This window comes from Paroedura picta, chromosome 12, assembly GCF_049243985.1.
Source record: "Paroedura picta isolate Pp20150507F chromosome 12, Ppicta_v3.0, whole genome shotgun sequence".
NCBI lineage: Eukaryota > Metazoa > Chordata > Lepidosauria > Squamata > Gekkonidae > Paroedura > Paroedura picta.
In genome coordinates, this window is record NC_135380.1 from 22,956,686 (window position 1) to 22,973,522 (window position 16,837).

At 43.2% G+C, this 16,837-nt stretch overlaps 1 protein-coding gene across 4 annotated transcripts; it reads right to left on the bottom strand.

The window, feature by feature from the left end:
* Nucleotides 1–1,411: 1,411 nt before the first annotated feature.
* VDAC3 (voltage dependent anion channel 3) lies at nt 1,412–16,221 on the bottom strand. 4 transcript variants are annotated; one of them, XM_077306643.1, is made up of 10 exons: nt 16,066–16,221; nt 10,784–10,924; nt 9,436–9,507; nt 8,799–8,848; nt 5,930–6,082; nt 5,020–5,072; nt 4,527–4,754; nt 3,236–3,386; nt 2,522–2,579; nt 1,412–1,921 (listed from the first exon to the last, which is right to left on the bottom strand). In XM_077306643.1, exons 2-10 carry the CDS (start codon nt 10,827–10,829, stop codon nt 1,830–1,832), a joined length of 903 nt encoding a protein of 300 aa, XP_077162758.1. In that variant the 5' UTR covers nt 10,830–10,924; nt 16,066–16,221; the 3' UTR covers nt 1,412–1,829. The 4 variants fall into 4 exon arrangements, with proteins under 4 accessions (XP_077162758.1, XP_077162759.1, XP_077162760.1 ...); XM_077306644.1 differs by lacking the exon at nt 16,066–16,221 and adding an exon at nt 16,046–16,064; XM_077306645.1 differs by lacking the exon at nt 10,784–10,924 and having other exon boundaries at nt 16,066–16,220.
* Between the last annotated feature and the right edge of the window lie 616 nt (nt 16,222–16,837).

The window sequence follows — 16,837 nt, forward strand, 5'->3', positions numbered from 1 at the left end:
AGTATTCCAGATGTATCTATCCCTGATTTATCCATGGACAATACAGTACCTAACAAAGCATCCAATATTTTTCCTAACCTCTAGCACAGAATGTATTTTCTTCTGCTGTTCTATATTGAGTTGACAATTCTAAGGTTATTTACCTTGACCACAGTGTATCTTGTTTCACAGATCCTCATTTGACATGAGGTCACCTACTTGCCCAGCCTGGCTAGCTTTTAATAATCCATACTGTTCACCACACTCCTAAGTAGTTTATCATCTCTAGACAGGACTTCCTATGCTAATTCTTCCTGTCTTTAAAATTCCAACCAATTTACCTGGAATTACCAGATCCTTTTAAAGATCCATACTGTATTCACTATCTTTTCCTGTGGAGGCAAATTTTAGCAGCAATTTTAATACCCAGTAGACCAACAATATTTCACTCCCTTAGCAATTCACTAGCATACACTTGACTTAACTAGGTTTTAGTTTATTCAGCAACCCAGAAAGTTTCTTAACTTGGTTTTTTAATGAAAACAGCAACAGCCTCAAAGAATGCATTCAGCCTCTCTGGCCATCCTTGCACTCATGAGTAGGGTTGCGTGTTCTGGTGCAGCTCGGCTGCTTCGGCAATCACCAAAGCCTGAAGCACCCAGTGCCGCAGTGCACCGGGGCGCACCAGCTGGTGACGCCCCTCTACATGGTGGACGCCTCGAGCTTCGGTGATTGCTGAAGCAGCTGAACCGCGCTGGAGCATGCAAGCCTACTCAGGAGCCCTTGGGCTGCTTTCCAGCTTCTGACTAAGAAAACCTAGTCCGTGTTCTTCAGTGATATTCCATATTCCTCATGCTCTTCAACCATTTTGTCAACTTATCTTGGTTTTGCCCGTCTCTGCTCCCTTCCTTGTGGATTAAAAGAATTTTAAAGCACTCTGAATGGATTTGACTCTTTACTCTCAATTGTGGATGGAGACCCTGAGATGGAAATATCCACACTACTAGGCCTTTTTAACCAAGTTTAATAACTTTTAAATCTTAAGGTAGTTCGGAGATTTTTTCCTTCTCAGGGAACAGCATCCTTCCTACAGCTTGAAGAGGCTGAAATGCTTGAGGGGATTGACAATGCAAGGCAATCTTGCCATACAGGTCAAATTCCAAAAACTTCAGATCACTTGCAAAACAGTTACATTTTCAGCCATCTATAATTAGGGGTGATCAAATGCTGGGATGGTTACTTGCTCAAACTATGCAGAATCTGCAACAGGTGAGCCAAATAACTCCTAACTAGTTACCCCCCAATTCACTGCAAACTGAACTTTTATAGACTTGCATTTTATGCTATGGACATACTTTTTCTTAATTTGCTAGCTTGGCCCTTAGCGCAAGTGTTTTGTTGCTAAAGAGGCATCAGTAAGCACAACACAGGATAGGTTCCAAATGTGATTTGATTTATTCCACTTTGATGCAAAACCAAAGTTTTCACTACAGCACAGAGACCAGTCATGAGGTGTAGGACATGCAGGATGTGACGTGGTAACAAAGAAGGAATGAGGGGTGTCTTTCACCAGATGCTATGCTGTCGTCTGAGGAACACATTTTAAAGTAACTGGAACTGAACTGAAATGTAGCACAACCATTACAACTTCCATGCATGCCTTCAAGTATTGCCCTTCTTGGTGGTTTGCACTCTCCAGACTTCAACGTTTGGGATTACAACAATTCTTTGGAAGAATATCAAGTTCACACTTTTTGAAGTTTCACAGAAGAGTTTAAGGCCAGAACATGTGGGGTTTGTTTTCTCCTTCATTTTCCAAATAGAGATCTAATACTTCATCAAAACCTGCATTAAGCTTCCAGCTCAAATCCCAGCCCAATTTTATGACCACCAGAACTGAAGTTCTTGCCATCAATCAGAGTTGAGAGAGTCAACTTCACACCTGGCAGAAATACAATGTTAGAAAATACAGCAGATCACCATCAGTCCAAACAGGAAAGCACAACAAGGAAAAGTAAAGCATAAGACAGCAATAAAACAAAGTGATCCTGGTCTCAGCTACAGGATCAGCCTTGGGAAAGGGTGCCCACTAGCTGATGAATTTTTCCCTCCATGCCTCTTCTCTTGTTTCTCATAGCTTCCACTGACCCTCTCCCCCCTTGTTTTTCTGAGCACCATCACGAATTAAATGCATTGAGGTGCACACTTCGTTTGAATAGTAAACATTTGCTTGTTTTTAACTTTACAGCATCCTAAACCGCCCCAATGTTAACCTATGGCTATCCTCCTCCTCCTTTACTCTTCTGATTTCCTAGATTTCATGATGCACTGTCCCTGTAGAATCAAGCCTACCTCTAAACCCAGAAGGACTACTTGCTTAATCTTGACTAAACCAAGATTTTGTAATTACCATCAAACATTTATCTGGTGTAATAACTTAGGGCATACCTAAACTTTTAAGTCCATACCTCTTGAACTACAGGTAAGTTATAAGCAATATTAAGGAACTTAAGTATTTTGATATAGTCAGCAGTCCACATACCAGGCCGTAGGGTTTGAGTGTAACCAAGTCCAATGAGGCTGGCATTATTAACTTTGGCCTTTAAAAAAAATTAGAAACAGGAATGAGATACAAGTTTTTACTTCCTTTTCAATAAATGCACTCGTATTTTCCCCAGGAGACAGTGGGTAGACTAGAGCTACATCTAAAGGCAACCTATTCAGCCTAGTCCACTAGATCCCCAGGGTGTATTGAGTGAAAAACATTTGTGTTGACGTGATATTTTGAAGGAAAGGAAGACGTGTGAAGAAATGTTAAAATTTATGGGAAAAAATCCACTGAAGAAGTTCTTCCACTTAAAAATCACTGAAGAAGTTCTTCAGAAACAGGGACTCGCTATGACTCTTTGCTGAGATCACTACACTTTGTGAGAAATAAACTGTTTGCCATCATCAGTTTCCTTGCACTTCCTTCTTGTTTCCCAGCAGCTTTTTGACAAACAGTTCATAGTTGGCATCCTGCAAGCTTAGGGGAATACACTTCTAAAAGGCTGGTATGTGCTAAATTTTGCACTGGCTACCTCTCAACGCTTCAACTGTATATCGTTTTCAGCGTTAATAATACAGAGTGCTTCCTAGTCATGAATTTATCTCTACAAGATGGCCATGATACAAGAAAAATAACGGAGAGGGATTGACCATGACCCACAGCTGGCAAGTAACACTCATAATACGCTGACAGTGGTAACATTCTTACCGAGGCAGAAGCTTTATCGTCCAGTTGGTACTTGGTAGCGATACCAAACCGAGTGTTATTACTGCCGGCAGTCCAAGCAAGACTTACAGATGTTTCAACCTTGTCACTGACCTTCTGATAGATCGAACCCCCAAATTCAGTCCCATCATTCCTGTTTGTAAGAAATCATGTGGAGAGTCAGTCCGGTACCAAAGGCTCCCTTCTTCCACCAGCCGTACTCTCTCTCCCAACATCCCCCAGACCCTAAACTCTAGCTCTTCTTAGAGAAATTTTTCTTCTTCACCTCAGACTCACCATGGTTAACAGCAGTTTTAAACACTGTAAATATAGTCCTTGCCTACTCAAACATTCCACCATTCCAATATTCCAAACAAACTAGTTTTCACCTGACTTATGAAGATATTGCAATAGTTGCTGAAACACACAGTAAGATAGATTTGGTATCATCACAGAAGCAAGCTTTCCTTTCCCAGAGAAAAGCTACCTTGCAAGACAAAGCAGATGTGCCCGACAGACTAGAATGTGCTATTGTGAGCTAGGCACAGGGACAAGTGAATGGAGAAAGGAACCTCCAGCAAAGGAATCAGCTTAAAAGTAATGCAGCTATTGTATTGTGGCTCCCAAACATTCAGCCTCCTGCCAGCACTATAAAGGTGGTGAGGGAAGACTGTGTGGTTAACTTACTTATGTAATGAGCTCCTGGATACTGGAAGGTTCATGGGATATCTACACAAACTTTGATACAAGCTCCATCAGAAAAGGGGAGGAGGAAAATCATAACCTTTCCTCCAAATACTAAAGTAAAGTTTAAACAGACTATGACAGCTACACATGCTTTCTAACCAGAGCTTCAGGAGACTGGGAATTTCTCTGAAATACCTAGAAAGGGCGGGGGAATGATCTGTTCCTTTAGCCTGAAATCAGCACCAGCCAAGGGATGAGTCTCTGTTACTAATAATAGTCTGCTTCTAGGAGCTCAAAGACTGAGCCTCTTGTGGCGCAGGGTGGTAAGGCAGCTGACATGCTGTCTGAAGCTCTGACCATGAGGCTGGGAGTTCAATCCCAGCAGCCAGTTCATGGTTGACTCAGCCTTCCTTCCTGCCGAGGTTGGTAAAATGAGTACCCAGCTTGCTGGGGGATAAAATGGTAATGACTGGGGAAGGCACTGGCAAACCACCCTGTATTGGGTCTGCCAAGAAAACGCTAGAGGGTGTCACCCCAAGGGCCAGACATGACTCGGTGCTTGCACAGGGGATACCTTTACCTTTTAGGAGCTCAAAGCAATACTCACACGTTCGTGTGCAGCTGGAAGTCTGCTGCCTTGTATCCCAATGCAAAGTTATTCTGTGACAATTTAGACTTGGCTGTGTCAAAAGCCATCTGGTAGCCAGCAAGCCAGCCTTCATAGCCCAACACAGCCCAGCCATAGATAGTGGGCCCAGAAAGGTCAATATCGACATTGCATCCAATGTTTAGATACTCCCGTTTGTAGGCTGTCTTCAACTTCCCACTCTTCTTCCTGAAGAGGGAACAAATTGAATACCTTGTGAAAGACACTCAACAACATTTCTAACCTTAAACCCAGAAAGCGTAGAAGAATTTGACACTGTGCACTGCCTGAAGGCAAATGTGAACACTGTGATGCAATGCTTTTCAAATGAATACACAGAGGAGAAAATACCCTCCCAAAGTCCTCTAGTAGCTGACTGCATCCGATACATTCCCCGCATGTCAGGAAACAGACACAGCTAAAGAATGCCATCTTACAAAGGATGAATACTTACCCTGTGTTCGGTACAAACATACTTTCAAGGTTCAGCTTCAGTCCCTCAGCCAACTGAAAGAGAGAGATTATACTGGGTCTCTCTCTTTAATACACAGAGGAATAGGTTCTATTTTCTCCTACTTCAAGCACTACTCTGCTTTTTTCACTCTCTATATATAAGAGGTCACAATTTTATGCGTTCAGAAGAATATATGATGGAAATTCTAGCAATTCAAAGGGTTGGAACCCACAGATCCATTTAATTAACAGAAGCACCTTTCTTCAGCACAAGGGGCTCTTCCACTGAAGCCAAGGGCCCTTCTGAGGGCAGAAAGCACCACAATTGGCATAGCTGACCTGTGGGATCTAAAGTCTTCAAGTTTCTATCATTTAAACACAAGGCTCAGTCCCATTATCTCCCTATTCAATTAAACAAATGATGGAAAGTATTTTATTTTGAATTGCACTCTGCTGCTGTACATCCCTTTTACTACTGTGATGTCCCATCATTTTCCTTTTCCTTCATTTTTATTACACTAGACTACTTATTCTGGTTGCTTATTACTAGCAGTCTCATTATGGTGCCTCCCCCATGCTTTCTGGTACTTGATAGAGCCCAATTAATACTGGTACCTTCTGTCAGGAGCTTGGGTGTGATTTTGGATGCCTCCTTATCATTGGAGGTCCAAATCATGAAACCCGCCTGGGATTTTTCCACCTGTGCCAGGCACAGCAACTTGCACCCTATGTCTCAGTGTCGGACCTAGCCAGGGTGATCCACCTACCCTGAGTCGTACTTGAAGGGTGGGTTAGAAAAGCAAAGATCTTATTTATTTCCCTCAATCTTAAGATTTTTATCAGTCTTATTAAGAAATCACACAGGGGTGCTTTGATTTCCTCCGCAGCTCCCAGAGACCATCTCTTCTTACCTTGTCTTCCATGACCACTTCTGTCCCCAGGGTGTTGTCTGTGTTCCATTTCTGGGTGAACGTAAGTCCATAATCCTTGAATTTATATTTGGTCTCTAGGCTGCCCGAGGCCTTGCCTGTGTCTGTGTTGGAAGAGCCAGTAGTGGTAAATTCCTGTAAATACACATTAAAATGCATATATCTGATTTTTTTAATGTGATTCTGACACATCATGCAAGCTTATGTCTGCCTAGACAACGTGAGTTACAGAAAACCAGGCGCATTAAATAATATTTATTTAAAGAATCAATTTGGTTCTATTGCCCCTATCAGCAAAGAGGTCTGTTCCTGACAAGCACCCCCTTGCATAAAACGTAGCTGCCTCAACTCCTCTCACCAAATGAAAGGAGTAGCTGATATGTAACAGAATTCCCCAGGAACATCAGAGCACCCATAAGGCCCTACAGGGTCTGCAAAGAGACAAGCAAAACAAATAAACACTGCTGACAAACAATAATTCTTACTGCAGAAGCTTGCCTACAATGTGTCTGTGCTAGTCACTTAGCAGGGAATTTTTAAAACATTGCCGGGGGGTAGTCTCAGATTGGGACAATGGCATAGGAGGAAGGAGGGGCTTCTGCCTTTCCTCCTTCCCCAAACCAAATGAGAACTCGAAAAATTAGTTCCCTGCAGCTTCCGTGTAACTATCAGAAAAGGGAGTCTGTTCTAGTGAACCCAGTTCTGACCAGTTTAAAAACATCATCTCTAGTTTATTCTTTGGGGGCAGGAGGGAGATGACACCAGCTTTCTGCAGCTGGCACAAGCAATCTTCCTCTTTCAAAGGCATCCAGGCAAATAGCTATTTATAAGCCTGATCACTGTCAGTAACTCTCTTAACCTATAGCTATAGCATGAGGTCCAGGCCTGTCTCTAGTCATTCTTGTACAGTACTTAGTTTGTAGTTGTCAGCCGTAATGTTTCCCAACAGGTCCTACTTAAAATAAACAGCTTACAGTTAAAAAACAAGAAACTAACCCGCGGGCATGTCCATGACATACTGTTTTTGTAATATTTGAAATATAAGAATTTCAAATCCATGACATTTTGAGATAACATCTAACTCATATTTAGGTGGCAGAAAAGTCACAAATGGAGGAGAAACTCATTTCTTAACTCTCTTCCTTTGCTACACATAGAAAAATAAGAACCTTGTCATATGGTCAGAAGAAAGGCTTCTCTGGCAGCTGGAACAAGCCTTCCCCCTTCCAGGTGAGAAAAGAGTGCGTATAACATGTGCTACTATTCATCTGACAACTGTCATGAGCAAAGCAATGATATGATCATCACTAATGCCCTCTGCCTCTCGAATGCTGCAACTAGCCCCCAATTAATTTTGGAAAATGTATATCCCAGCTTTGCATAGGGGGCACAAGGCAACTAACAATATGCCTGTTTGCTTTCTTTCAATCATATCACAATACATCAAGGCCCAACAATATGAACCAGGCCCAGCCCAGCACAAAATCTTCCCAAAGCAGAATTAACAGCAGCCAAAATAAGCAAGATAAAGTCTTCTAGAAAAAGTCGTGCTTTGCAAGCCCTTTTGAAGGTGAATAGAGAAGTGACAGTGCGTGAAAGAGCCCTCCCCCCCTCCCCCGCCGGGGCAATAAGGAAACATTCTAGTTTACAGCGGAAGCCAGACAAATGAGGCTAAACACAACGGACACTCATTGGTGAACTTGGGGCAGATCTAAGTAAATGCTGCTTCTGACACTTCAGTGCAACAAACAGAAGCAACACACAAATGATGCTCAGTAAAACACACGTCATAATTCTAAGCTTTGGCAACAACTAACAAACATCAAATGGAAGGGCAAAGGTAGCAGCTGAGGCTTCACCCTCGGCAAACACAATAAGCAAATCTAGAAAAATGGCTCAGTGGTGCCTGAAGCAAGCTATAAATCAGTCCCAAGTTTTGCAGTGAAACTAAACTGGACCATTTGCAAAATTGCATCTGATATGACAATTCAGCCTAACTTAAAAGGCAGAGAAGAATCCCTTAAATGCTACCCCTCACCTAAACTCATCTACAAGGCACTCTGGAACTTTGTGTATTGTATTTCATCCACACATTTTCAAGCTGCTCAGCTAAAACCTAAGTGAGTTAAACCCCAAAAGTTGGGTTCTGACTCAGGGAGTTCACTCTGTGTAGTAAAGACGCACATCTTGACAGTTATTTTGCAGTCTGTTCCAGTACCAGTGCTGCAGCCTAACTGAGTTATATGCAACTGCAGTGCTCCATGTCCCATCACCAGTCCTGATGCTCAATCAGGCGTGGCAGTGGGCCATCATACAAGTATACTAAGACTAAGAAAAAACATACAAGAAACACAAAAGCAAACACTGTATATTCTTACCAGCTGAATAAATATCAAGACCCAGTGTTGCATGGAAAAGGGAGAAAATATGTTAGTAAGTAACATCTTTAATCCATCAGTAAGGGATATTCATTCAAATGTTGTCATTTCCATTCGCAAAGCTAGATCCTTCCCATTGTCAGTAGAACTCTGCATTCTTTTACATAGCTGTGTCCCTTCTACTATTTCAAACATGACAGCCAAGAGGCCTACCTACTGACACAATCAGTACTTCCTGTTTCAGTTAAAGGTAGTTTATAGGAAATTAAGTAAGGACTGAACCTTAACCCACAGTTAGTGTTATACTGAAGCGTGGGGTGGGTGCTACTTGCCTTTTTATCACATTTCTGAAAGAGGGAGAAATTATGTAAGACAATGAGGTCCATGGGTCACTTCAGTGCTATCAAGTTAGGACTTATATGGCAGCAGCTCTCTCTTTTCAAAGCAACAAGTCAAAGCGTTTTGTTACTTACCACTCCACTGGAAGACTTGGTCTTCACATCTAATTTGACCATTCCAAACCCTGAAATTGCCAAGACATGTTTCTCATTGATCATGTGGAAATTATACCACTTCAAGCAACATAAGGCTTCCATTAGCTGAGGCAGCTTCACAGATGCAAGAGTCAGCGGACAGTCATTCTGCCTGGTTCCTACTCCATACTGTAGCTGTCAGTAGATTCAACTGAGAGCTCAAAGCGTCTAATTTTAACTAATTTTCCCATCTTCCCAACTGGCACACATCATAACCTTAGGGTGCCTGGCACAGTTGAAATTACCCTTTGAATAACAGTCATTCATTTATACTTCATAAATATACCAAAAAATCCAATTGCTTGTTTCATTACCTGAGTGCTCTTAATTGTTCTTAAGTGTTTCGGTCCTGTATGTTAATTTTTACAATAATTTCAGTTATTGCCTCCAGTTTCAGCTTTTCCAGAAATATTGACTCTCTAGTCAACACCCGCACAAAACTCTCAAGGATAAATATCACCATAAAGTTGCTAATACACTACTTCTGCAATCCTGATAACCTATAACATTTATGGTCAGCCAAAGTAATGCTGAGATAGCCTAGAGCAGAAGAGCATGTGGTTATTACAGTACATACCATATCCTTTGTTGAATACATCCCTGGCAGCTTTCCCCAGGTCACAGTAAGGTGGTGGGATAGCCATGGGGTCTGAAAAAGAGTACAGACTTAAAAGTAACCATCCATTCGAAAACATGAATGCAGACAGCTCACAAATAGAATAGCATGGCAATCAACTGATGTAATGCATAATGAAGAATAAAAACCTGTATTTAGCGATCTTCCTGCCAGGAAGAACAGTATTAGGGGGAAAATTCACTGGGAAAAAGGCTACAGTTCATTAGTAGAATGAGCAACATTTGTTCCGAGGGACAATCTGTTATACCAATAGATGACACACATTTAAAACTAGTATACAGTTCCAGGAATAACAGATTGCCTCCTTTGTGGCAATAACTACCTCCCCCATTAACTGTAAACACTTTTGGTCCCAGTTGTCTTGGGTTGCAGTTTCCAGAGCTCTGGCAGCTGAATGTGCAAAGAAAACAAGAATGTATGAACAGCCTGTTGGACAAGATCAATGTTCCTTCTAATTTAGTACACTGGTCCATTAAGTAGCCAACAAGATGTCTACAGACTGGGTATAAAAAACATGGGTGCCACACCTTTCTTCCAGCTCTGTTATTCAGAAATGTACTGCTTCTGAACAGAGAAGCTCCATCTGGGAGGAGCCATGGCTCAGGAGAACAGCATATGCTTGATGTGCAGAAGGCCCAAGGTTCAATCCCTGGCATATCTCCAGTTAAAAGGTTCAGGCAATAGGTGATATGAAAGACATCTGCCCATGGCCAGCCACTGCCAGTCTGAATAGACAATATTAATTGTGATGAGCCAATGGTCTAATTCAGTATAAGACAGCTTCTTCTGTTCATAGTTTGTGATCATGGCTACTTTATTAATGGTATGCATTGCCTTATTATTCTGAAAAAACTGCTTTCTTGCAGTATTCTAACTTCAATACACTAGATTAAATTAATAAAAAGTAATACACTAAACTGACCATTGGTTTGCCAGGGACAAAATTCTTATGTCTCTGGCACAACAGAGAAATATGGCTGTATAAGTAGCTTTATTGCTACTGATACGCTTCCCTTTTCTCATGGTCCCTCAGGAGGCTAAGCAGGGATTCTTCTGACTGTTGCTTGAAAAAAAAGTCTTAATACTGCTTCTAACATCACTTCTTAAAGGGCAACACTAGTCAAACACAGAACTGATTTGCACACTCTGCTGTGAAAGGTGCTAGCAAAGCAGTTGTGTGTGGCTGGGAATTTTATCCCCTTTGCACTGTACATATTATCATAACCGCATCTGGTTTCTAACAATTTACCTTTACCATCTGAACTTCCATAAAAATACATATAGATACCTGAGGCTCTAGAAGAAGAAGGAGTAGAAGGAGAACAGCTGAACATGGCTGCAGACTTCTTATATGACAACTTAGCTCCTAAATCATTTACTTCTGAAATGTGAACCTACAGAAGGGCTCTCCTCTAGCTCTTATATAGACCTGTCAAATACAGGGGGGAAACGCATGCAACATTAGATGTGAAATACCATGTAAACTCCTGCTAGAGACTATACCAGAAAAAGTTAATTTTCTACTCAATATATATCATATCAATTTTAACTTTTAAATATGCTTTTCTTATTCTCAAAATTGTATTCTCAAGTCCAAGATTTGATTTCTTAAACTCATGATTAGATTTTTTTCCAAAGGAGACTTAACTGGTGTGTCTGTTTTAGAAACCAAGCACATTTGCACATCTAGTTCTGTTTATTTATAAATTCCATTTAAATTATTTCTAAATAGTCCCACATCCAGTTCAAACCTTAGGTTCAGAATTTAGCTCATGCTTGCTGGCAACAATCATATTCAAATTATTTTCTCTCTGTACTACAAGTGTAACACCATCATTCTTGAAAGAGCTAAATGGGCATTTCTGAATTACTATTCTTTGTTTATGCTTTTTAAAAGTCTCTGAAGAGCACTAAGCCTATTGCATTGAAATTTGCACATGAATTAATCACAGAGATGTATATTCTTCAAGGCAGAGAGTTGGAAGCATGTGTAAAACCAGGTAATACAGTGAGCTAAAATCATTCTCTCACTGTCTGCACTCCCAAATGAGAGGCACAGTGAATGGGTCACTTAGATCATAATGTTTCTAACACAGAGACACAGGAGAAAATTTATTTATGCTATATTTAATGTGCTACCATCCATTTTGCCATTTATACACATACTGGAATCTACTCTCAAACAGCAGTTTCCTGAACATGTATGCACTTAACGCAAGAAGTCACATGTACTACTTCCTATATCCACAGAAAGTGCTCTGTGCAAAACAGTCAACACACACTTCTCCATCCAGGCACAACAGAAATGATGGCACCTATTCAATGTTCCAGAACCGTCATCAGTCTATAGTATAAGGCACGAGGGAAAATCATAACCCATTGTTTAAGAAATTCATTTTTTCAACTGGGAACAGCAAGATTCTGATGCCAGCTATGGAATGTACAGAAAAATACATATCTGCACTAAAATGCTAGGGATGAAGATGAAATAACTAACAATACGCAGACAGCTTTTGTAACTGTTGACCACAATAACACATTCTGAATACAACTTACCTAAGCCACCCTGCAATTCAGCACTTTCCTAGAATCATCCTAAGCCTCATCACTCTTTATATGATCTTTTAACAATGTAGTTGTTCAAGAATACTTCCTGTCACTAGCTAAAATGTTTTGCTTGTCAGAGGTGAGCATGTCATTTCCATGCCCTTCTGATTAGTGCGTTTCATTCATATACCACTTTATCGGACCTGCAACTATCCCTAAATTAACTATTTATCCTCCCTTGCATAACCCTACCAAGTTAAATCATATTACCTAACTCACTCCTTCAATGAGGAAGTTTCTTTGTTGTTCTTTCTAATCTATCCTATGCAGAATCCCACCCTTTAGGTGCAGCTTTATTCCTTTCACTGACTAACACAGCCTGATTGAATGGTACATTGTCAAAATAATCCTTTTCCTCTCCACCTTTTTCAACAAGTCAGCCTAGTGAAAGGTAGCTACTTAAGCCTATACAAAACATTACCTGGGATGCTAGTCAAGCCCATCCTCCCTCCACTTCCTCCTAAATTCAGCAAAATTCCTGTGCACTTGTTCCCCAGTACCATATCTGATTGTAAAAGGAACGCAAGTAGGGCGGGGGAATCCAAATACTATTCATGTTAGAGGTAATATCTGGTTTGGGTCTCACTTTGAGCATACCATAGACAAGAAATTACAAGATCTTACAGACACTGTCTGCAAAAGAATATAATATTTTCTATACCACCCCTCCCCACATGGTCTCACAGGGTTCACACAATAAAACCCATTTAATAAAAACAGTTACAATAATAAAATTACAATACAATTTAAAACCCCATCCCTGTCATTCACCCCTTAGTGCCCTCTGCCAGCTATCCCAGACTAGAGATGACACCAATAAATAAAAAGTAAGGTAAAGGTATCCCCTGTGCAAGCACCGAGTCATGTCAGACCCTTGGGGTGACGCCCTCTAGCGTTTTCATGGCAGACTCAATACGGGGTGGTTTGCCAGTGCCTTCCCCAGTCATTACCGTTTACCCCCCAGCAAGCTGGGTACTCATTTTACCGACCTCGGAAGGATGGAAGGCTGAGTCAACCTTGAGCCGGCTGCTGGGATTGAACTCCCAACCTCATGGGCAAAGCTTTCAGGCGGCTGTCTTACCACTCTGCGCCACAAGAGGCTCATAAATAAATTGCTTGTTTCTAAATAAAAAGTAGGGGGAGCCAATGAGAAAGCAATAGAAAGAGGCTCATAAAAAATGTATGGCTGCCCTGGTCTCAACCATAGGCCTAGTGAAACAGTGCCACTCACAAACCCTGTGGAACTTTGACAGCTCTGTCAGAGCCTGGATCTCAACTGGCAACTCATTCTACAGGTTGGTGGAGACCAGGCTCACATCCTTGGGGCTAGAGATTACCAGCAGATTGGTGTTTGCAGAGTGCAGTGCCCTCCTGAGGACATATTGGGAAAGACGGTCCTTCAGATACACAGGACCCTGACCGCAAAATGTTACAGAACCTAGAATTTGGCCTGGAATTCCACTGGCAGACATTGGGGGTATAAACTTTTAAAAGGTCCCCACAGAGCACCTTTCATCAGATCCTTCCAACGCAAATTTGACAAAAGGAGCTTTGACTCTCAAAAGTCTATATTCCCAAAATCTTGTTGGTCTCTAGTGTACTACTGGACTTGAATGTAGCTCTTTTACTACAGATCAACATGGCTACTCACCTGAAACTGAAACTATGACCATTTTGTCTAGTACATGCCTTCACATTCATTAGTCTCAATATTATCAGAAAACCAGAATTTATCACAAAACTAGTGAAAGTTGAGAGTATCTGACTGAAATGGCACTCAATCTAAGGCCAATTACTTCAGTGCAATCTAGCATGTTCTAAGTCTCACTTGAACACATCTCATCAACTAAGATTTTGAAAGGAGGAGAGTTACTCTGGGCTTTCTGAGGGGCTCAAATCCAGCATATTAAAATCAAGAGTACCTTCCTTCTCCAGTAGCAGCCTCCTGAGAGATGTTTTGCACAGATCACAACCAAGGTCACAGGGGAAGACAGGAGGAAACAAACCTCTCCGTGTACTTAAGAAAGGTAACATACATGATTCAGCATATAGGAGTGCGGACTTCTAATCTGGCATGCCAAGTTCGATTCTGCGCTCCCCCACATGCAACCAGCTGGGTGACCTTGGGCTTGCCACGGCACTGATAAAACTGTTCTGACCAAGCAATAATATCAGGGCTCTCTCAGCCTCACCCACCCCACAGGGTGTCTGTTGTGGGGAAAGGAATGGGAAGGCGACTGTAAGCCGCTTTGAGCCTCCTTTGGGTAGGGAAAAGCGGCATATAAGAACCAACTCTTCTTCTAAATGTGTTCCTTAGAGGAATATTAGCCCATATTCTTGGATCCACCCTTAAGCTTACATCGCAAACCCAGCCACAGGTATAGACTCATTCCTTATCCCACCCTCCTGCAGCCAATATTGACACAGTTTTTAAAACATATTCTGGAGTTTGTACAACACCCCAGAAACTGGAAGGAGTCACAGCACTTTTCAGGGCATGGCAACTTTCTGTACTGCTAGTTATGCATCTTACTACGAAATCAGAAATGTAAAAGCAAATATGGACCCTTTATACTACATTAAATCTTTTGGTCTTTAAGATGCTATAAAACCTAGTTGTTTATAAAAGGTAGTAGTATCACTTTAAAAAGAATTGTTAGACACTCGGTTGCCGTGATACCAGACTGGGGTTTGCACATCCTTTTCTTGTGTGAACTGTGAAAGGTCTGCTGACTTCACAACTCTTCCATGACTCCCCAGGCCTCTCATGGAGATTATCTGAGCAAACGTAAAAGCTGAATGTTTTTTGCATGCAATGAAGCCCCTTAGGATGACACAAGTAACCTTTTAACAGTGAAGACTGGCTACAGCTATTAAATGATAAAATTGCAGTGTGGATGCTCAATTCACTCCTCACTTAGCAAACCACAGCATTATCTTGAAGTGTTTTTTCAGGACAGATGCTTGAAGTAATTTAAACAAATCCATTCTACCAATATAAGGGAGTCAGATGGGAGGGATCCAAACTGATTTTTAGTCATGAAGGATCTTGGGCAACTTTGGGGTAGCCACTCTGGGCTAGTCACACAGCCTAACCTGCCTCTTGGGTTTGTCGAGAGAATAAGATGTGGAACAACCCCCCGTGCAAAATACTCCCAAGAATCACACACAGCATTCATAAATCTCCCTCCAATCATCCAGAATACCCCTACCCTTTAGAAACAACTAAGGATTAATGTGCAGACGCAAACCTCAATGCTTACTAAGCAAAGCACAGAAAGCAGCAACCTGCACATGTGAACAAGCATTGTCAGTTCAAGGTAGATATGGAGGATCTCTACAGCAATTCAAATTTCCCCCCCAAAGAATCCGACCTACTTATTCTTACATTGCAAAAACACATAGGTTCAGGTCACTCACACGTGTCTATGCCAGAACAGCCCATTAAAAATTTCACCTTACAGCCAACCCACAATGGAGGGCCTCTTGATCTGGTCACCAGTTTGTTTGAGGCTAGTCAAACGCCCAGCACTTACCCCCACCCTACACAACGCCCTCCTCCTAGAAACCTCTGTGACCTTGGCGATCCTCCCCGCCCGCGGCCGGCAGAGGGGCCAGACAAGGAGCCTGGGGGAGCCCACCCCACGAGCAGCCCTCAGGGGCACCAGAGATGAACCTAGTGCGGGTCTACTCGAGGCCGAGACCCCGCTCAGCCGCCCCCTCAGTGCAGCCCACTCTGCAAGGTCGTTGTGAAAGCAGGATCGCTCCCACGCCGCCGAAAGGCGGGACGGAGGCGCGAAAGGGAAAGCGAGCGCCCTTCCTCCGGCGCCGGGGAAAGGGCTTCCCGCCGAGGCTGCTCCCGGGGCCCTTCCCAGCCCCCATCCGGACCGGGCGTCCCTCCCTCTCAGGGAGGAGCCCCGCGAAGCGCCTCTCCGCCCCGCACCTCACGCCCGACTCCCGCACCTCAGGGCCGCCGGCGAGGCCTCTCCTGCCGCTCCTCGTCGAGCTGAAGGTCTCTCCTCCTCCGTTTCCACGCAGGCGTAACGCTCGAGGCCTCGCTCCGGCCCCGCCCCTTCTCTCCCAGAACGGACCGCAGGGCGCAGGCGCGTGTCATTCGACAAACATCGCCCTCCCCCCCTGCTGCTGTCGCGCAGGCGCGTTGACGTTCTGCTCATCCCATGGCTGGCGTGCGTGCTGCTGCGTGCCGCACGCGGGAGCCGTTCTAGGCTGCTGGGGTCGGGCGGGTTCTCCGCACGCGTCTCCGCCTGCGAGGGGACGTGCACAGAATGCCATTTGCGCCGTCACAAAAAGCGTCTGACGTGGTCCCGACCCCCCCCCCCAATGGAAATCTGTGGCAGTGGCCCCGAGACGGGTTGTCATGTGCTGCTAAGAAGAGATCCTGCGAGCAAGCAGCGCATTCCCCGGCGTGTCAGGGTGCGGCTGGACGGCGCATGATACCCCACCCTCGCAGAGGTTGACACGCGTAGGCGTGATCGCTGCCTACATGGCAGACCTGGGAGCTCTGCAAATGACAACACCTTGGAGCCGGTGATAGAACAAAGGACGGACGGGGGGGGGGGATTTGACAAATAATCCATAGGCTTCAAAATAATAATTTTACAGGGCTCTAGGAGAGGCAGTTTGCACGTTTCCAAATCCTCCCTGACTGTCGGGAGGGCGGGGGAATCCCTGTCCCATCCTCAAGAAGTTAATAGCACCTTTTAAGACCAACAAA

Coding starts and splice junctions, on each gene's coding strand:
- VDAC3 (XM_077306643.1), bottom strand. CDS start 10,829: ATGTTCAGCTGTTCTCCTTCTACTCCTTCTTCTTCTAGAGCCTCAG. Junction 9,508..10,783: donor TTCTTCTTCTAGAGCCTCAG/GTATCTATATGT, acceptor ACTCTTTTTCAG/ACCCCATGGCTATCCCACCA. Junction 1,922..2,521: donor CACTCAAACCCTACGGCCTG/GTATGTGGACTG, acceptor TATTTCTGCCAG/GTGTGAAGTTGACTCTCTCA.